This window comes from Sebastes fasciatus, chromosome 3, assembly GCF_043250625.1.
Source record: "Sebastes fasciatus isolate fSebFas1 chromosome 3, fSebFas1.pri, whole genome shotgun sequence".
NCBI lineage: Eukaryota > Metazoa > Chordata > Actinopteri > Perciformes > Sebastidae > Sebastes > Sebastes fasciatus.
Genome location: NC_133797.1, coordinates 37,085,246 through 37,107,252, shown reverse-complemented (window position 1 = coordinate 37,107,252; position 22,007 = coordinate 37,085,246). Strand labels below are relative to the sequence as shown.

At 40.3% G+C, this 22,007-nt stretch overlaps 1 protein-coding gene across 7 annotated transcripts in view; it reads right to left on the bottom strand.

The window, feature by feature from the left end:
* tmod1 (tropomodulin 1) overlaps positions 1-20,614 on the bottom strand; it is a 32,987-nt gene extending 12,373 nt beyond the window's left edge. For 2 of the 7 annotated variants that reach the window (XR_012593335.1, XM_074630705.1), the window contains exons 1-6: positions 20,283-20,613; positions 13,519-13,602; positions 13,277-13,358; positions 11,917-12,050; positions 6,276-6,432; positions 1,975-2,091 (exon numbers count right to left, since the gene is read on the bottom strand). Coding sequence is in view for 6 of the 7 variants with exons in the window: in XM_074630705.1 (XP_074486806.1) it covers positions 1,975-2,091; positions 6,276-6,432; positions 11,917-12,036 (394 nt within the window). In the remaining variant the exon portion in view is untranslated. Of the gene's footprint in view, positions 1-1,974; positions 2,092-6,275; positions 6,433-11,916; positions 12,051-13,276; positions 13,365-13,518; positions 13,603-14,041; positions 14,087-14,214; positions 14,330-20,282 lie in introns of all 7 variants that reach the window. The other 5 variants (XM_074630708.1, XM_074630707.1, XM_074630710.1 and 2 more) reach the window with 5 other exon arrangements.
* Positions 20,615-22,007: the final 1,393 nt, after the last annotated feature.

Below are 22,007 nucleotides of genomic sequence, written 5' to 3'. Positions count from 1 at the left end.
CAGGCTGGCTTTGGTTTCTGCAGCCCACAGCTGAGGTCCTGCCTGCCCGCTGCACAGCAGCAGCGAATATGAAATATGTTTTTTTTTGACCCGAGCAGCTACTCTGAGGACGCTACATTAAAATAAACGATTTAGAGAGATTTATCGGGGTGATCTGTTTGTCAGAGCACGAGAACAGAACACTTAGCAGAGACGTAAACATTTAGGGAACACAGGCTACTGCGGCAAAGCTGCTCTTTGTAAAAGTGGTGCATGTTACCTTCAGAAACTCCTTCAGGGGTTTGTTGTGCTGTAACATTGGCTATTTTTTCTCCCAAATCTTTTTTTATTGGATTTTTTTGCAGACATGGCAAAGGTCAAATGTAGAACATAACTCAGTGTCCGTGACATGAAATAAAAACAGAAAAAGGACCTTCCCAACCCACCCCATGTTGGTCTTGGTCACACAAAAGGAAAATAAAAAAATTAAATAAATAAATAAATAATAAATAAATAAATAAATAAATAAATAAATAAATAAATAAATAAATAAATAAATAAATAAATAATAGTAATAAAATAAAATAATTTATAAAAGTAAATAAATAGAAAATAAAATAAAATAATAAAAGAGAGAAAAAAATTTATGAAATCAGATGATGGATTTAGCTTAAAAAAAGTTATGAACTTTTAACTTACCACAAGTGAGCCAAAAACTATGGCTTTCTACTGTCTTGATTACTCTTTAAAATGAACATTTTCATATTATTCTTATTTTATTTTACATTTTTTTATTCTATTCTTTCTTTTTATTATTATTTTATTATTATTTTTGTCTTTTCTTAATTTTATTAAATTTTGAATGCTGAAGTTGTTTTCTCTCGTGTACTTATTGTGTTCGTCTCTAAGCTCAACTACTTAAAAAATTGGTTTATAAACTATTGTAATTACGGACTGTAAATTGCATAATGAAAAAAGGGAAAAAATAAAGTTTGAAAAAAATACCACTTTCACAATGATAAAAAAAAAAAAATGAACATTTCCGGGTCATCTTCACAGCAAATATTTTAAAGGTCTGTACATGCAGCAACATATTTGCCACAGTAATGACATTTGCCATACATTACACAGAATGAATGAAATCCCAGTGTAATGTATGTACAGTGCAGACATCAGTGAGGGTTTTGCTAAATGTCTGCTTAACACAAGGCTTGACAACATGAACATGACAACATGAGGACCAGAATGGTTCCATGCAAACACCGTGTGCAGATCTACAGATACCCTGGATGGTGTTCAGCTAGCGAACAGAGACATCCAGCAGGGATGGAGGAGGTGGAGTGACTGATGGAGGGATGAAGGGAAAGGGTGGAGGGAAGATGGAAGGAGGAGCGCTGGAGGAAACGGAGAAGATTGAGATTAAGGAAGAGTGAATGAAAGATGGGAGGCTGAGGCCACTGATTAGTGAGAGGAGATGAAGATGAAGAGTAATCAGACACCGGCACTTTAGTGCATTCAACAGATCAGATCCAGTCTATGAATATCACTCATTCAGATGCTTTTTGTGTGTGTGTGTGTGGGTGAGTGTGTCTGGTTTGATTTTCTTTTTTTGTTAGTTTTCAAAGAAAATCCAAAAAGGTTTATCTGTGTTTACTATAAACACGTGAAAAACTGATGAAGCATTGCAAAAATATGGATGAAAATCAGATTTACTATTGGAAGTATGTTCTAAACTGTCTTCACCAGGAGGACTATGTTAATTGTACAACTGTTGTAAAAGTAGTATCTTCTTAAAGTAGTAAACAGAACGACGTTTTGATGAAGAAACATTACAACAACAAAAAAAAATTACAAAAAACTATATTTATATATTGTATAAATATAAATATATATATATAATGTATATTTGGTGAAAAGTGAGAGAAAACTGAAAGCAAAGATCCTTATATACATTATGTGACTGTGAGGAGATGTGAGTGGGTGTGATTATGTTACCTGCGATGTCACAGAGTTCAGCATCAGAAGCACTAGCCAGGGCTTCTTCTAGCTCCGGCTCCAGAGTCACATTCTCCATGATGGGGTCCACCCTCTTTTTAGGCACAAAGGCTTTCCCTACAAACAACAGTGGATAGATTTAATACAAAGACAAACACTACAAGCACCTTATAGCAACTATTAGCTGATGATATTTTCAACACATTGTGATGTATTTGCTGAAGGCTGCACACTCACACAGGTGTTTTCACTTCTACTGGCTAATTAGACCTCTGCTCAGGTTGCTGGGAATTACCTGAAGTCCTCTGTACTAATAATGTGTAAGTTGTCCGACATGTACAACTAATGTTAATCAAGCCGAGTGTAATCAGGTAAATAATTACGACTTGGATTTTGATAGGAACGCTTTTTACAAGTCGGAAATCGTAACTTCGACATGGTAGGAACGCGGTATCAGTGCTTTACCGACACAGTACAATTGGTACATAGAAAATACACCGATAAGCCACAACATTATGACCACCTGCCTAATATTGAGGAGGTCAACCTTTCTGCCGCCAAAACAGCCCTGACCTGTCGAGGCATGGACTCCACTAGACCTCTGAAGGTCTGCTGTGGTGTCTGACACCAAGCCGTCAGTAACAGATCCTTTAAGTCCTGTATAAGTTGCGAGGTGGGGCCTCCGTGTATCGGACTTGTTTGTCCAGCACATCCCACAGATGATCGTTTGGATTGAGATCTGGAGAATTTGGAGGCCGAGTCGACACCTCCAACTCGTTGCCATCCTCATGATGTAAAAGAAAATTCATCACACCGGGCCACCTTCTTCCATTTCTCCGTGGTCCAGTTCTGATACTCACCTGCCCATTGTAGGCGCTTTTGGTTGGTGGACACGGGTCAGCACGGGGCACCCTGACCGGTCGGCGGCTACGCAGCCCCATACGCAACAAACTGCAATGCACTGTGTGTTCTGACACCTTTCTATCGGAACCAGCATTAACTATTTCAGCAATGTGAGCTACAGTAGCTCTTCTATTGGATCGGACAACACAGGCAAGCCTTCGCTCCCCACGTGCATCAATGAGCCTCGGGTCTGACCCTGTCGCCGGTTCACCTTCCTTGGACCACTATTGGTAGATCCTGACCACTGCAGAGGAACATCCCACAAGAGCTGCAGTTCTGGAGATGCTCTGACCCAGTCGTCTAACCATCACAATCTGGCCCTTGTCAAAGTCGCTCACATCCTCACGCTTGCCCATTTCTTCTGCTTCCAACGCGTCAACTTCAAAGACAAAATGTTCACTTGCTGTCTAATATATCCCCCCCACTGCCAGGTGCCATTGTAACGAGATAATCAATGTTATTCACTTATCATATTTTTATCAATGTTATTCATATCATATACTTCAGTGGTCTGAATGTTATGGCTGATCCGTGTATATCCATCAATAGATAGAAGAAAAATGTTTCCTCAGTAAGTCAGTATGAATTACAGACACAATGAAGACCATTAACTTGTTATAGAGTATAAACAGTAGTGAGTGTTTCAAATGTAAATGTCAAACTAGGTTGAAGTATCACACAGAGATGTCTGACCAGCTCTCTCACATAACAGCAGTGAGCGTCCCTTCATCACGTCACAGCTGACCACAGGCCGTCGTCACCGCGTCCGACTGACTGTAAAGACCCGGAGATTTGTGTCTGACAGCTCCCTGACAGCTCTGTGTGGTCAGCTCCTCCAGTTTCAGCCAGACATTTTTTGACCCTCACATAAACAGAGATGTTACCCAGAGTGCTTAGCAGGAGCGTTTTGAATGTCACCTCAAAACACCCCTCTCTGTCCCGATCGTACTGCTGCACCCTTCTGTTGTTGTTTAGCACACTAGTTAACGGTTGTGACAAGCAAATATCAACCTGTTTCATGCCCCCCCAGCTATGGAGCAGCCTGTAGGGGGCTTCGTCTCAGTGTGAGTGAAGGGGGGAGCAGAAGGGGAGTGGTAAAAGGAAAACATGAAGTGGAGGTGATGACAGACAGCTTCGAACAGGGTGCAGAAACTGCTGTCGCTCCGCTCCGCTCACATGCTCGGTTTCACAGCTGACTGGGACAAGAAGAACTGGAAGTTAAAAGCCTTACTATATGGTACCTTTGGTGCAAAGAATTGATAAAAATGCTTAATAATCCCTCCTAAATACCACATTAAGACATCAAGACCTTGATGAACACCATAGAAAAAGTCATGCTGCGCTTTGGTATCAAAACTTTTGACATTTTCGAGATTTCTGCAAGAATTGCATTTTTCAGAGATTGGATGGCGAGCACTTCTGTTGTGTAAACTGCTCAGAAACCCCCTTATTGTCAATCTAGCTAGGAAAGCCATCCATTCTCTGAATGCGCTAGGTCTCTAGTTTGTGGATGTGAAGTTTCATGAGGCTGTGATTATCCTAGAGGTCACCACAGGTCATTTTATACACTGAGATCAAATTTAAAAGAAATGGTCTCACTATAATGAAATGTCTCCTATGGGGACTAACATCATCACACATCAATGCAGTTGGGCTCATTGGATCCACAAGAGTCTCAGCATTACAGTGATAATTTATGTACTTCCAAGACTGTTTAGGGACCCCATGCAGAAATATTCAAACACACAAATTTAGAATTGGCAAAAATAACACATTTATACTGCAAAAAAAACTGCATGTGATCATCATAAAGTGGGCATGTCTGTAAAGGGGAGACTCGTGGGTACCTTCCCGACATGGTATCATGGTACCAATGGATTCCTTAGGTTTCCTAGTTTCATATGATATCTGTAGCTTCACTCCAGCCCTAAAAACTGAACCTAATAGAGCCTCTAAAAGACAGTGAAGTCAGTCGGGATCGCGGTCCCAGAGGGTTATTGGTAGTTGTAGAGGAAGGGAAGATTGCTACACATTCACTTTCCCCACCTGCAGTTTTACAGCTGGTCCGTGAAATTAAATTGAAATGCCTTTGTGTCTTTTAGGTATACACAAGTGCACTAAAGCAACAGAACCAGCAGCACCAGCAAAGTAGAACATGACGACAGTGACAGCACAGAGACCTTCTAGAGTTTCACATAGAGATGTCTGGTATCTCTCACCATCCATCACACACCTCTGTGTCCACACTAGACCGGTGCTGCCGTGCTGACAGGACTCACAAGGCCTGGTGAGGGCCCGGGGTAGTCTGGTGGAACCAATCACCCTTTAGGGAATCAAAAAAAATGCTCCTACTCACGGATACCTGAGATGTCCATGCCAGACTTCTCAATTTAGGGTTTTGTGAGACACCTTCGTCAGGTTTCGAGCAGGGTCTGAAATTAACTTTTCTTTAACCTCCGACCACTGTGGAAGGTAAGTATTAATTATCAAAACAAATTTTGGCAAGCTGCTTAGAGCTCGTGTTAGGAAGTTAAACAGGTCATAATTATCTCTCTAATATCTATTTTATATTGCTGTAAAAACATCTCCTTCAAAAAACTGGATTTATTCAAGTTTCTTGCCTAAAGCTTAATTTTACGAGATTACATTTGAACACATGATAACGTTGTAATTTACTTTCCCCCAAATTGTCATTTTACTGAGCAGAGCTTGACCGCCTCATAATGTAATGTCATGGCTCCTCCGTTAACGTCAGTAGCTCCGTTATTTAACCAAGCAGTACTGTGCTGCCCACCGGCTGCTAACAGCTAACATTAATAACAATCCTCCTGACGATTTAAACATGGATTTGGTGTTCACAGTGTCGCATTATCAGAGAAATGGTGCGTCCTCTCAGGTTTATAGCGCCACGCTTTTGAGCGTTTTTTTTCTTCTCTCCGCCGTGTCTCCGGTACCAAACAAACTGAAACATGGTACAGCGTACGTATGCATTATTGTACATGCGTGACTGTGGGAAAGCATCAATAAGAGGAATCGATAGACACGGAGGCATGACATGCCAAGGAATTGGACAACTACGGTTCTCTATTCCCGTCCCCAGCGTTTTCCCTGTCTGCCAAAGTAACGGATGTTCTGTCGATTTTATCCGCCACTGCCAACAATTTACCCGCATTTGGCGGGTGCTAATTTCAGACCCTGGTTTGGGGCTTAGTTTAGGTAATGATTCATTTGAGAGTTAATTTGAATCTTCTCCAACGTTGAGCATAATATCCCCCCTCCCCTCAGATCACATATTTGGATAACTCCGTTATCTCTAATATTTAGAGAAACCAAACAGTGTTGAAATCCAACTTTTCATCTGGGTAGGTTAGGTTTACTCTGAGAAAACCAGTTGGTACCTCTCTTCTCCCCTGTGAAGGGCACCAGGTCTTCTTTGTCAGGATGCTCTTTGGCCTGTTTCTCCAAATGGGCCAGCAGGTTGTCCCTCTGAAACGATCCCGTTGGAGCTTTCTTGGTCTGGTCCTTCTGCCGCATCCCAGCTGGCAACAATGCATTCTGGACAAGGATGAAAGTTTAAATTTACATCATATAAAGGACTGGTACTGGGTAACAACAGTTTTATTTCCTGAATTTGTCTCACTTCTTTCTTCTTGTCATAGTAGTTAAGTCCAGTAACGCCCACTGATGTTGCAAGGTCTTAAAAAAAGCGGTTGCAATCAAGTGGCTAATTGATACTTCTAAACGTCATCACGCCGACTCGTCCTCCTTTACAGCCTCGTAGTGTAAACTCGTGTTCATGCGACCGTGGTGTAGTTTGTTTATAGCCTAACGTTAGCTTTTTACTTCTGGCGATTGCATTCACACTTCAAAAATCATAAAGTGGTGTTCATTTGTGGAGATTATCTTGCTGAACAAAACGTGTAAGTATAATAAATGTTTGTTTGCCACAGAGCTTATTTTCTGCAATAATCCAAAACCCAATGGAAAAATCCCATTGGATTTTAGTTGAGGGAACCAGGGCGATGCTAACTTCCTGGTTGGCCTACAAAAATAGGTGATCCTTGCAGCTTTCTATTAGGACACCTTTAACTCATTGTTCGTATACATACATGTGTTCTATACATTTTGCAAGTTCTCAATCGAAATAAGAATAAACTAGAAGTGCACTCGGAGAGCGCAGACCTCCGCCAAGGCAGGTTTCATGTACATCGCATGTACCAAATTGTGCCCAACACTGATAAGTAATATTTGCATTACATTTCTTTTAACAATTTTGAGGACGTTTTAGGAGGGAGACAACAAAGAATACAGTATTAAAGCAAAGAGAGACAGATGTAGAGATGCTGGTACAGTATCTTTGCTCTGGTTAATGTAACTCTCTACTCCTACCCGACACTCGACCAAGACATTTCCCAGAGCTTTGCTGCTCACCACGTTATTTTCAACCTGAAGCAACATTCAAAACCGAGCTCTTACAAGTGCTACTTATAGCTTCATATCTTATCTGTCCTCTCAGCAATCGCAGGCTTCTCTCTCCTCATCTCATCCTCTCTGCCTTATACTGTATATCTGTCAGCAAACAATTTTCAAACAAAAACGTACTAAACAATTTACACTCAGTTGCATGATTATTTGAAATCTACTCTTTTGAAATAAAAGAACAATCTCTCTTCTGCTCAGTTTCTCTCATTCAGTCTTTCCAGTAGTCGTCCATAAATGTTCACGTGATTTACAGTAGTATTTATAGTAAAGCCGGGAGTCTATCACACCGTCACTGCCAAGCTTTTAATGTCACACGTTATATCAGCTGTAGATAACAGGCACACTTCCAGTCCCAGTGTGTTATTTTTACCAGCATGAGACTCTGTCTTTCTCTAACTGGACTTTCCTCTGTCATCCCACCCCTGGCCTCATTTGGTCTGTCTATCTCTCTCTCTCTCCTCCTCTCAGCAGCCATCATACTTGCCAACCCTCCCCCACGAGTCTCCCCTTTACAGACATGCCCACTTTATGATAATCACATGCAGTTTGGGGGCAAGTCATAGTCAAGTCAGCACACTGACACACTGACAGCTGTTGTTGTCTGTTGGGCTGCAGTTTGTCATGTTATGATTTGAGTATATTTTTTTATGCTAAATGCAGTACCTGTGAGCGTTTCTGGACAATATGTGTCATTGTTTTGTGTTGTTAAAGGGGCTCTATGTAAGAATCAGAAGCCGGCATCGGTCAAAACAGTGAGGCGACACACAAGACTGAACATGATTGACAGCTAAAAACACAATATCACCATATATTTCACATGCTTAGCAGTAATGTGAGCTTACAGTAGGAATTTTGCCAGCTCGGGGTCCGTTGTGATACCCAAAACCAAACAAATGTCCCTCCATGAATCAAAGACCCGGCTGATGTTGATCCTAGTTTCCCCCTGACGTCAGTCTCATTCCTGTTTTTGCAAGACGGGCTTCACCAGATATAGCTTCTTTTTTTATGTGCTTCCGTGGAGTTTGTGTTGGAGTCTGAGTTGTGGTGTGGGCTGGTCGTTTATTGGCGTGAGCGGACTCCGAACGTTAACCGAACGTTAGCTATCGCTGCACACTGTTATCCCTGTAAAGGCACTCTCGAGTGCGCATGACGTCAGATCCGTTGTAAATTTCCCCGGAAAAAAATGGCCCGCATTCCTCACATTAAAAGCAGTCTACATGCTGATGGAGGAATCTCAGAAAGTCGCGGATGTTCTAATTTCTTAGGTTAAGTTACAACCTGTTCACACATTGGCAATAACAAACGATTAAGAAACAATTATACGTGTAAAAACATACATACAGTCCCTTTAATTGATTTCTAATAATAAATATATACATACATTTGCATGAAGCAGTATATTTGCTCACTCCAATGTTGATAAGAGTGTTAAATACTTGACAAGTCTCCCTTCAAGGTACATTTTGAACAGATAAAAAAAGTGTGATTTATCACGATTAACTGTGGACAATCATGCGATTAATCACGATTAAATAATTTGATTGATTGATAGTAAAAATATGAATTAGTGCAGCTTTAAGTTATGTAGATGAGTGAAAGAATACATACCGGTATTTACATAGACAGTTTCACTTTATGTTGAACTTTCCATGATTTGAGAAATGTTAGTCTGACATTTATATTAACCTATTCCAGATTTTAAAAAGCATATTAGAGCTTTAATCAAAATGTAATCTTAAATCTCAGAGTTCAAGTTACAGCCACAAGGAAGTGAAGTCTTAGAAAAAGTAAACAGTAAGAACGAGTCCAAGTTGTAGTGTGTCACGGTATGACGGTGAGGCAGTACTGTTCTCCAGATGAGTGGCAACACATTCATCTTTCTACAATAACAGTACCGTTGGCAGACATGTTGTTTTTTTGTCCAACATGATGAGGTTTTTTCTTTTTTCAATTCCTTACTGGAAGTGATGTGGGAAGCCTTGCTGGAAAGATTACAGTGGGTTTCAAAGCAAATGGGCACTTTAGTGTAGTGGAACGGGTTCTACTCATAAAGAGGGACAAACAAGGTGAGCAAGCACGCACTGCTTCCTCTGTTTACGTCATGGAGTCTCTCCGGTCACTGGCATCAGTCTCTCCAAAACACACACTGAGTCCTGCACATTATACCCTTCCAGTCATCCCCTTGGCATTGAGGGGGAATCCAGCCTCTTTATGAGCAGTTAGGCATTCATCAGAAAGCTATTACAGCTGCTGTCACAATCTCAGCCCATGATGCATCACTGAGGGTACGAAGCTGGCGGTGGATGCATCAAATGCAGAGGTAAACACGTCATAATACAGCTCCGAAAACTACACACACACACACACACACACACACACACATATAACTGATGTACTGTACCTACTGTAGCATGATGACTAATACGCCACCCTTCCTCCCACAGACTGCACTTAATGCTAATAGAGAAATACTGTGAATGATATAGGGAAGAAGGCCACTAAACAGTAGCAAAAAAATAGTATCATTGAAAAATAAGTCTCATAAAAGGTAGAGTAGTTTCTACTGTTTCACTTCAGCTATAATAAACAACCCTGTTTCCTATCCTCCCTCACTTCTGTATTTGACAAATTTCATTATGGATTAATTGATTATCTTTTTCAATAAATCGTCTAGAAAATGTCAGAAAATAGCAAAAGAAAATGCTGATCACCATTCCACAGATCTACAAGATGACATGTTCAAACTGTTTGTTTTGTCTGACCAACGGTCCGAAACTAAATGTATTCAATTAATCATGTAAAACCAGGAAGAGCGCTGGTCGTTGATGCCAATTGTCGTAGTGGCCAAACGGTGGTACTACAATGTCCGTCACGTGATGCCATTGGGCCCAAAAATACTTTTCCCCATAGACTTACTTTGGGAAAGAGACGTCTGTAACTCAGCGGATAATTTATTTTTGAGGTGAATCAACTTCCCAGTACGAACACTGTTATAGTCCTTATTTAAATCATTTGGTCCTAAAAGTTGTAAAACGCACAAACAGCTGAATCCAGAGTTATTTCCCTTCCTTCGTTCATGTGAATGAGACCCAGACCGAGGCTGGAGCGAGGGCTGGGAGGCGGAGTTAGCAAGCAGTGACGACCCCTTGACCGAGCCATGTGACGGTGCGGACGCTACTGCGCCTGCTTCATGGGCCTAATAGTTGCGGAAGATTGCTGAAAGATCCGGGTACTATTCCACTTGACAGTCGAGCCATTTTGGCTTCATGCGCCACTGAGCAACTTTCATAGGAATGAACGGGGCCTCGCCTCCAACGCTGTATCCAGTTCTCTTTATACATCCATGTGTAAAACAGAGAAAAGCTGGAATCACCAATGTTTGGCTTTTTCTTTGCTTTGAATGTAGTGTAGACAAAAACAGCCATTCCAAAGTCTATTTACAAAGCCAAATATTAAAAAGGATAAGTTAAATTCCTTAATATAAGATGTATGTTGTTAGACTGTGGTTGGTGCCCCATGTGGCCAACCATGGCATTAAATTGTTAATAAATTGGCACCAGTTGATGGCGTCATAGTAATTAGTACCGGCTGTGCACAGCTCAGGCAGCTTCAGGACGCCAAGAGCCAAAATAGTTTTTCCACGGGTTTTAATTAGGTTACTTGTTCATTTCACAAAGACAAAGTTCAAGTTTATATTTTTCTTTACTTTGGGATGCCGCGGTATATCCTATTTTGGTTGTTTCAGCGTAGTTAATCACACGCACACACACACATAGGCTGCACATTGCCATCCATGCGCTCATCGACAGAGCCACTGCTGGACATCTAACTGTGAGTAACCTGCTGAATGAGCGTAACTTCATTTAACTACAAGCCTTGTTGTGTATGTTTCTTGGTGATTGAAATATGGCTTAGAGGAATAAAAGAAGGAAACTATAACAGTGATAAATTAGGCAGAATATAGAGTTTATATTCTCTGATTGACTGAAATCAAACTAAAGAGGACGTGAGAAATGTTTAAAAAGTGGTTAAAAACGGACCCATTGATCCAGTTATTTGGATGTCTTGATCTCTCCCATTGTCTTTTTGATCATAGATGATTTAACTATATTATATTGTATAAACCAAAAACTGTGGATTATCATATACATTTCTCACATCCCCTTTAGTTTGATTACAGTCAATCAGAGAATATAAACAATATGGTCTGCCTGTTAGTAGACTTTGGATCGGCTGGTTTTGTCTCCACTACATTCAATTACATTGAACATACAACTACATTCTGTTCCATCAGCTGTCACTATACTGATACTGTGGACACCATCATTTACATTACAGCCAATCAATGGAATTAAAATGTTTTGCACTCACCACAGTTTGACTGGCTAAAAAACTGAAACAGCAATTCAAAACACAAGGACGTTATAGCACCATACAGCCCACTGCAGTATATCACACCAGGGGCCTCTATTAAGCCTGTGTGACCCCCATAACTCTCCACTGACACCAACACAGCGACAGAAACGGCTCCTTATGGACCTTATATTATAAACTTACGTCAGGATCCAGCTCCTCTAATTCATCCTCTAACCGCTGCAGCTCTTCCTCGGAGAGTTTCTTCAGCAGCTCGTCCTCGTCTATGTCCCTGTACTTCTCCATCTCCTTCAACACCGACATGATGGACAGCACACCTGCAAACACGGATACCGTCGCTTCAACATGACGTGCATACGAACTGTAAGCTGATGCACAAAATTAAAACAATAAACGTTGGTTGGATTTTCTTTTTAAGAGGTTTGCATGACATTAACCCTATGGGTACCAATGAGTCTCCCCTTTACAGACATGCACATGTTATGATCATCACATGCAGTTTGGGGCTAAAAACGTGCAGGTTTTTTCATGCAGTATAAATGTGTTATTTTCGCCTATTCTAAAATAGTGTGTTTGAATATTTCTGCATACTGGGGTCCCTAAACAGTCTTGGAATCACATACATTGGGTATCACTGTAAAGCTGAGACTCTTGTGGATCTTATGAGCCCAACTGTATTCATGTGTGATGATGTTAGTCCCCATAGTAGCAAGACCACTTTTTAAACTTGACCTCACTGTATTCACCATCCAATCGCCGAAAAATTCAATTCTTGCAGAAATGTCCAAAAGTCAATTTGATACCAAATAACAGCATGGCTTTTTATTTGGTGTTCCTCAAGGTCTTGGTGTCTTATTGAGGTATTTTGAAGGGAATATTGATTGTTTTTTGATCAATTCTCGATTGGTAAGAAACGGTAAAATTTAACAGCAAATCTGTGTAACAAATGGTATCAACCCAAAAACTGCTGCAACAATTTATGAGACATAATAGAGCACGAGAAAGGCCATCATATACTTCTATCATAATGTTATATGCCTTTATACACTTTTACAATTTATATTAATGTTTATTTCTGATTTATGACTAGAAGAACTTTACACACAGTGCTGAGCTGCATCTCAAATTAAACTTCAGGTTTCCAGCTTTCAGATGATGTACACCACTTATATGTGACATCTACTGTTGACCTGTTATCTCCCCCTAAAGACCCCCTGTTGTGGGTCTCAGGGGGTTAAATATCCACGATATTGACCTGAATGGAATGATTTTATCCCATAAAATAAACATTTGGATAGAAACTATATATAGTTAGGCCCATTTTCTTCTGACAACATCGATAAATTGCTTGAGGTGATACAATTAGCAATAAAAAACAAACTTTTACTTCAATCATCGTCACCCTTCATCTTGTATTCTCTTTGCAAGGTTTAGATTTCTGAGATGTGTCTGAGATTTGAGACTCAGTGCGGCCAGGGTAAATACAGCTTATACTGCACAAATACACGAACGTATCTGGGAGGTACTCAAATGGTTCCCTCACCTCAATCACCCCTCCAAACGAGAAAGACCAAATGAAGGAGATCAGGAGCCTGCAAGACCCTGGGAGTTTGAAGAAAGAAAATCTATATCTGTGGATAGAAACAGAAGAGAAAGCACTGATAACATTAATGGTGAAATAACGTCATCGTGTTTGAAGGAGACTGTGATGGTCAGTTGCCAAAATAAAAAAAATAAAAAAATCACATGCTTTGATGAGTGTCACTTGATGTTTGCCGACTGGACTCACCTCAATGACCCCCCAGCTCAGGGGTAAAATAACAGCAAAGGCAGCCAAGTGGCCGTAGCGCTCCTGGGAAAGAGAGATACCTGGAGAAGGCAGGAGAACAGAGCAGAGAGATTAATAGCTCTCAAAATTAGAAAGCAATAGATACACTAGGTAATCTATGGAGAAAGATACTCAGCATCATATTCCACTGCCTGCTTTCCCCTTTTCATTCCTTCCTAAAGTTACTGACAGGGTGGCTACAGAAGGCCGGGATGTTTTTCATTTTTTATGCCATGTCGTAAAATCTGTTTTGTTGTTTTTAGTAGCTCCTCGTTGAACTATCGTGTCTGAAATACTTGTGTAAGAACGTAACCTTCAGATGCTGAGATTCATTTTTTATTTCATTTCACATTCCTCTTCTATTCAAATCGCATGTTTGGCTTCAGCTAGCAGATGATTCATTTCAAGTTCCAAGTTTCCCTGATAAGGAAACTTGTGTCATTTTAACCTCAACGGATTTATTAGCTGGAGTCCACCTACCACGGTTATGTGCCGGACTGTTTCTTGTCTGAAAGCAGCAACTTCCTGGAAAGACATTTTCCAGCTCTTAATTAAGCCCCCATAACAGACAGTTTTTATTTCTACACAATTTTACACTATATGATAAAACATATTAATAAGGAGTACGCTTTAGAGGTGCTGGATGTTGTTACCTTTGGAGAGAGTCAGGCTAACAGTTTCCAGCAGGTTCCAGTCTTTGTGCTAAGCTAAGCTAACTGGCTGTTAGTTGTAGCTTCATATTTAACGTAGAGATACGACAGCTTAAAGCTGCAGTGGGTAGAAAAATGGAGCAAATCTGATTAAAAAAAGTTATTTTTATAACACGGTCACTATATCCTGACAGTAGTGCATGAGACAGGTAATCTGAAAAAAAAAAAATGTGCCTCTATGTCCTCCGATGCTCCCATCGGCATCTGCAGGATTTCACAGACTGGAGGAAACAACCAATCAGAGCCGAGCTGGAGCCTTGCCGTCTCTGAGCAGCTGTCAATCACTCACAAACTCTGATAAATCGGTCAAACTAGGCAGCGCTGATCAAATATGAATCAATATTCTGTTACTGTAATGCCTATTTCTCTCCTCAAATGTTTTCAGAAACATCTTGGGAGTGTACTGTTTAGCTGTAAAATGAGAAAGTTTGTGACCCAGAAGCCATGTTGAGATCAAGTTGAGGAAATACCAAGCACCGCCCACCAGCTGGAGCACAGCCAATAGGAACGCTCTCTCTCTCTCTCTGAAATGACCTGTGATTGGTCAAAGTCTCCCGTCACGGGCTAGATTTATTAAAGCCTGAAAACAGAGCCATGAGGAGGTGCAGAAGTCTAGTTTTCTCTCAGAACACTTGAATTACAATATGCTGAAAAGTTTTTATGGATTTTTTGCCCAATGATGCCAAAAATATACTGCCTATTGCAGGTTTAACTTCAATGACCGTATTTTCAATAAGTCCGGCTATAATTCCTTGTTGGAGATGTAGCCTAACATTTTGGGATTGATCCATGAATTACTACATGGTGTAGTTTATGAAACTGAAACTGAGTTTAGGCCATTTATTTATGGAAAACAGGATTCATAAATTAAGAAAAAGTATATAGATATTAGAGATATAGATAAGAGTTAAGTTGTTTCTCTGACTCATTTTGAAAAGGGATACCGGGATAGAGACAGTGGGATGCCTAGACCTTGACTGTGTGATTGGTCAGGAGTCTGCTGGCTGATGTCAAACTTGTCATGAAAATGTGTTTGACAAGAAAAATAGTGTTAAATCATCTGACGTTACTGAAGGTAGCAACCTAAGATACCCTGTCAATGTTAAACAAATCAGCTGGATAGATGACACAGAAGAAGAAAAACATGAATTCAACATAATTCGACTACAGGCTGCTAAAGTGTGACATACTGCAGCAACTAAAGTATATGAACAAGTCCCTTTTATGTGATTCTAACAGCAGACAATGCTTCAGCCAGCACTGCAGGTTTTCACCGGTTCACTTGTGATTCTGACGGTGTAAACTGATGCTCTATTTCCTCCCAGAATTACATCCTGTTGCCGACCCCTCTGCCATGAATCACTGCCACCAGTGCTGCTTTTTCTCAAAGCACTCTGCAGAAAAATGGAAAAGTCAACCCCGGATAAACCAAATATCTTGTCTGGAAAAGTGTTTTTCTCGTGCTTTCCCGCTCCGCTGACGGTGCGGACAGATCTGTCTTCCTCTCTCTCACTCTCTCTACATCTCAGTCTTGGCTGTGCGACCAGATGAGTGATGATGGATGAGCTGCAGCGGAACATTTGTGGGTCACAGCACCACACGCTCGGCTTGCGTGCTGCCTCTAAGCCCCCGGTTCCTTAAAACTGTGGGTCGGGGTTTGTGAGCTGATAGATGTCCACATGACAACACTAATAATAACTTCACTGAGCCTGCATCAAAGGACCAGAATGGTCTCAAATTAGGCAGAGAGGGTCGAGATGCAGCTTAAAAACCCAACAAAAGTGCAGAAAATGTTGCATTCAAGGAGTGCAAACATTTCTTTATGATCTTCAGTATGTCAGCACAGGTGTGTTTTGGCTGACCTCCTAACAGGTGGAGTCAAGTGTGCTGTTTTTTTTTTTTGTTCTGCTTTCTCTACGCTCCACAACAAGACATGTTTCCAAATCCAAAGATGAAGAACTGGGCTGAACTCCAAATAACGCTGCTGGAAGAGACCGACCTGCTCTGATGATATCAAACAGACCCGTTCCTGTATTTATAACGTTTCTACAAGCTGCTGCTTCATGGGAGGACATTCACTGGGCAGAGACGAAAGACTATTAAAGCTGACCAGAGCCAGAATGTACCCTGTAAAGTCATAAACACCAGACTTGACCCTTGACCTCTAAACAAGGCCTGTCCAGTCCTCAAGCCTCTAAGAATAGCAGCACTGATACAGGATGATAAATCAAGTCAAATTTACACAATTAAGCTACTCCTGTCGCAAAGTGCACTGATGTCCTGCGTTAACCTGCCATTTCTTTGTAAATCTCTAAGTTTGATTTTAAACATAAACCTTGCTCCAAGTTTTTCAGATGTGAAATTCACATAAATCTCTGTAAAACTCACACATGCTCTCAGAGAGGCCAGAAACTCTTACAGCCAATAAATCAGCACATAAAACACAGCTGAGAGCAAAGCAGCGGACGACTTCCTGCTTAATGTCGTCACACAGCTTACACTGTCATGAAAAAAATAAAAATCACGTGTACAGTAAGTGGCATGAGAATATTTCGCTTAAAATTTCTTCAGTTTGGGAAGTTCAGGATATATTGCTGTCATCTCTCTAAGCTAAAGTCAAACACAGTTAAAGGAGCTTGAACTAGGAGAAACTATCCTCCACACATAGGAAGTATTTTATAGATTCAGATACGAATGAAAACATAATCAATGCTACAAATTACAGATCCTACTAGGTTTTTAAAAAATTCGCAAGAGGTTGCAATTTACAATGTAAAGGTTTTAATGATAACATTTTTATGTAGACAAATATTTTTTAAATGATACATCCACAGAGCTTTTAAAGAGGTCCGAATAAAAGTATGGCTTTTGCTGAAAAAAAATATGACTGTGAATAAATCATTTAAAATTTTGGCGGGTTCAGAATGAATGTTTTGTTTAGGTCTGTGGAAGATTAGTGCCTTCAAATGAAACTCGTGAGCTCGTGTTTACAACATGGGAAGTCGTGTACACAATATGCTCGGCGTTCAAGTGGTTAAGTCGTGAAGAACACCGCTGCTAAGCAACGGCAATATTAATATTACTGTCGCCGTCTAGAAGCCACAGAGGCTAACAATTTAACAAGCTAGCAAGTGGGAAACATAATGCAGTAAATGCAAAGGCGTAATGACAGAGGAAGAAGATGAGGCGGTTGGGAATATCAACATTTAACTCAAGACATATTATGAAATTACGAAGAAAAACAATATACGACTAAAATTACAATATATTGACTTATTATGCAGCAAAAGATGAACTTCCATGGCCTCCGCCGTTTCTGACAACGACAGAAAACAAAAACGTCACAACTCGTCAACTCTGAGCTTTCAGAAACTTTCCACTTAGGAGGTCGTGAATACCACAAGAGTGGGGCGTTCATATGGACTCTTCTCGTGAACACGGTAAACACGACCCCATTTGAAGGCACCGTTATTACTTTTAGAAAGGTCAGAATAAAAGTATGCCTTTTTCTGAAAAAACTGAATTAATCATTTTTTAAATTTTGGCGGTCCAAAATGAATGTTTTGTTTATCTCTGTGGAAGATATCAGATGTTTGGTTCGCACTTCTAACAAGGCTTGTGAGCCAATAGTAAAACGACGTTGGTATCACGTGGTATCTCTGGGTCATCAGTGATGGAAAAAAACAGATAAATGGCGGAGATTGACGGTCAGTGTCTGGCAACGACTTGTTGTGAAGTAAATGTAATGGAACGGGGGAGGGAGAATGGGACATCTAGTGGCTCAATCTTATCAATGTTATCAATAACACCTTTAACTTCAAAACATCTTAAATGTCCTAATCTGGTCACCCTCAGGTTTAAAGGTGGACTTGGTAATAAAAATAACCACAATATTCCCATTAGGGATAAATCGGGTATTTACAGACTCCATCATACTTTATGTTATTTATCTTCTGTGGATTAAAGCTTTGTTGTGACATTTGTACGGCGTCTGTCTAAACTAGTTTACAAGATTGCAGTCAGAATGGTCTCTGAAATGGCCCAGTAGAAAACAGCTGAAAGGCAACTGGTCAGCTTTCCTCTGCATGTGGCTGAGATAAGATACAGGACAGTGTGTGTGTGTGTGTGTGTGTGTGTGTGTGTGTGTGTGTGTGTGTGTGTGTGTGTGTGTGTGTGTGTGTGTGTGTGTGTGTGACAGTAACAAGGGTGTCCACTTACATAGTGGTGAGCACTGATACAATGCATAGATGCTTACCAAAATAGATCAGTACATTACAGAAAGTTTCTTTTCCATGTTGTTACCATTGATTCTATAGTTATATGTGACGTTCAGATAACAGTAGAGACCGTGAAAAGCCATTCACATTATTTTTAGACACTGTTAAAGTTTCTGAGGAAACTAAACCCATGGGTGATGGCTGCCGTGTCGTTACTCTCCACTTTGGGGACTACCGGTACGGAGTCGTATATCATGAAGTGAATAATGAGGGGGCCCAGCAGCTCACTTGCTGTCTTGGACCTGAGGTCTGGCCATTAGTGCATTCTGCAGAGATCAAAAAGTCATGTGGGTCACTTCACTAGTCAGAGTGTAGATTCAAGTTAGCTGCTGATATGATGCATTACTAATCCAAAAGAAGAACAAACGTGTGTATGCATGTTTTAGCACCCGATTTGACTCTTTATCAGGCCATAAAATAGGTGTTATCAGTCGCTGTAAGCACCATAGATGTGGGTCATTATAGAGGCCTACTACGCCTACTATGTTTTAAAAGTGAAAGTGAAACTTAAACGTTCTAACATGTTGAAAAACTAAAATAAATGTCAAATTTTGATCAGAAGCAAAAAGGTTTCTTTAGGTTTGGGCAACAAAACTACAACTTCTTTAGGTTTAGGCAATACAAATACAACTTCTTTAGGTTTAGGCAACAAAACTACAACTTCTTTAGGTTTAGGCAACAAAACTACAACTTCTTTAGGTTCAGACAACAAAACTACAACTTCTTTAGGTTTAGGCAACAAAACTACAACTTATTTAGGTTTAGGCAATAAAAGTACAACTTATTTAGGTTTAGGCAATAAAACTACAACTTATTTAGGTTTAGGCAACACATCTACAACCTGATAACACCTATTTAATAGCCTGACAGTCTAATCGGCTGGTTTTAGATGGTGAAACAAAGAGTTCATGACAAAGAGTGACTAAAGGCTCCTAGTAGAGAGGTCACCAGATATGCAGTTTCTTCCTCAGGTTGGCTACAGTGAACAACAGAGTACTCTGAAGGGCTATGCTCAACAAAACTAGGAGGAAATCCATCATCTCCATTTATCCTCCAGTGATGTAAGTAGGTCACAGAGGAACTGACAACCAGCATGGCAGCAGGCAACTGTTGCATCTCACAGCAACTTGTTTGACTGAAATCCTGATTATGCAAGGTAGTTTTACATTTCCTACTTAAATTAAGTTTTAAAATTCAACAAGGATACTGATTTTAAATCACATCATGAACATTCTTTACATCATGACCCCTAACTTACCTCAAGCCCTTCTATTTGTTTTTTATAGTTAATTAAATCTAACTTAAGTTTGCACAAAGTGGTTCTTATGAAGTACATGTAATTATTACATATTAAGTCACATATATCAAATTAGTCACAATAGAAATTTCATATTGCATCAAGGACCCCCATGCAGGTAGCTATAAGATACAGACTGCATTAAAATGCCCATCTGTGCAGGACTTTGGTGTGAGTGCATGCAGAGTGCCATTACTTTAAGAGGGAAGCAGCCAATAAGACATTCTCCAACAGGAAGGAAAAACCCTTGCAGTGAAATAATAAAAAATCCTCAGTGAGAAGTCCCCTTTAGCCTACTCTCAATGACCTCATGGAAACTTATGTTCAGCAAGAATATTAAAGTGTTGCCCTGCACATTATTCTAACTTTGCCATGTGATCTTCACTAATTTGACTGTTTCACAGTGTGCAGTATCATTTTTGCATGTATTTCCGTACCTCCTCCAGCGCTATTTATAGCCGGCCGGTCCCGCTGGGTGACAGCAACGAATACTTTGACCAGATATGGTTTCCTTCAGAGCCGCCTGGAGTCGCGCTGCGCGGCGCTGCGCGGTCCGCTCTGCTGCAGGCGCACAACCGGAGAATCCGCACCAAACTCCGGACTACACCGAACCGGCCATGAACCGCAGGTAATCCGAAATCCAGCACATTTCACAGCGTGCTCACTAAAAGTTTCCTCCCCCGTCCCTGGTCGGCTCTCGGTGGGTTTGTGGAGGCTGAATCTCATCTCCCGCAAAGGGCAAAGTAAACTTATGGGCAGAGATCCTCCTCCTCCTCCTCCTCCACCAACACGGCTGCTCTGTCACTCCAGTGATGTCATCAAGTGCACATACGTCCATTATCGGACACATTGATTTTTCTATTACTGAATAAATTATCACGTTTATGCATACTAACCTACTTCTAAGTGTAGGTTTGACCCACTCGAGCTTGCTTGTTATGGTAGCAGTTTGGCTTCGTGACAAACTGAGTATGTTAAATGCAGTGGAGATACTCAAATAATGTAAAAAATACTCCATTACATGGAAAAGTACAGAAGGAATAGTTTTGATATTTTCAAATATACTTATTTGTTCTCTGGCGGAGAGTTAATGCTTGCAAATTCACACACTTTAATATGCTACTCTATCAAAAAGTAAGCACAACTACAAGCCATGTATACCTTTCTGTAGTCCTATAAGGCAAGAATACTTGATTATACTTTTCTTAAGTACATCTCATTCAAAAGATTAAGTACAAGTAGGCCTGTAACCCAAGTATACTTATTCGTATGAGCCAAGGGACTTCACCTCTCTATGTAAAGTTAGGTTGTTTAGTCCAGTGGTTCTCAGCCTAGCGGGTGGGCCCCTTCAAGGGGTTGTGAGATGATTAATGAGGAGGAAAGATGAAAAAACAAAGTTCTGTAGCACATTTAATTTTGACCTTTCTCTAATCTTTGATTTTTTTTCATTCAAATGAAACCATCTGAGATGTCTGGAGGGGACATCTCTTTAACTGCTGAAACATGACAAGGGGCCCCAAGTAGATGCTACTTTATGTAAGGGGTCACAAGCCAAAATTGTATTTTAGGAGCTTATACTGCACTTTTTTAATGGTAAATCTTAATATGAAAAATAATAGTGGAAAATAGTATAATATTTCTCTCTGGGTATATAGTGGAGTAGAAGAGGTTAAGCAGTTATTTTCCTCCACTGGTCAAATATACCACAGCTGTATGACACCCAGGCATATCTGCTCTTCAGCCCTTGAACCAAGTTCCTGCTGCAACTTTACCACAAATTGGGAAAGTCATTTATGCAACAACTATGACAATATGTTTGTGTTCGGTAATCGACACAGAACACTGGCCCATCTCTGCACAGTTTTTATTATTTTTTTAAAGCTTTCAGTCAAAGTACACCCTCCCTTTGACTACGTATTTTAATTCAACAAAAACTTGTGAACAGCTTTTCATGTGGAAACAACACTAGAAGTATTACAACTTATTCTTTTCAACCAAGTTATCACGGGATAATAATAAACAAGATGTTCCCATCAGTGAAGTTTAAGTCATTTAAGTTGAATTAATGTAAAAACCTACTCTATATACACACACACTAAATTAAGTGCAAAATGAGCCACACCATCGCATGCATAAGGCACAGCCAACATCAAAAAGAAAAC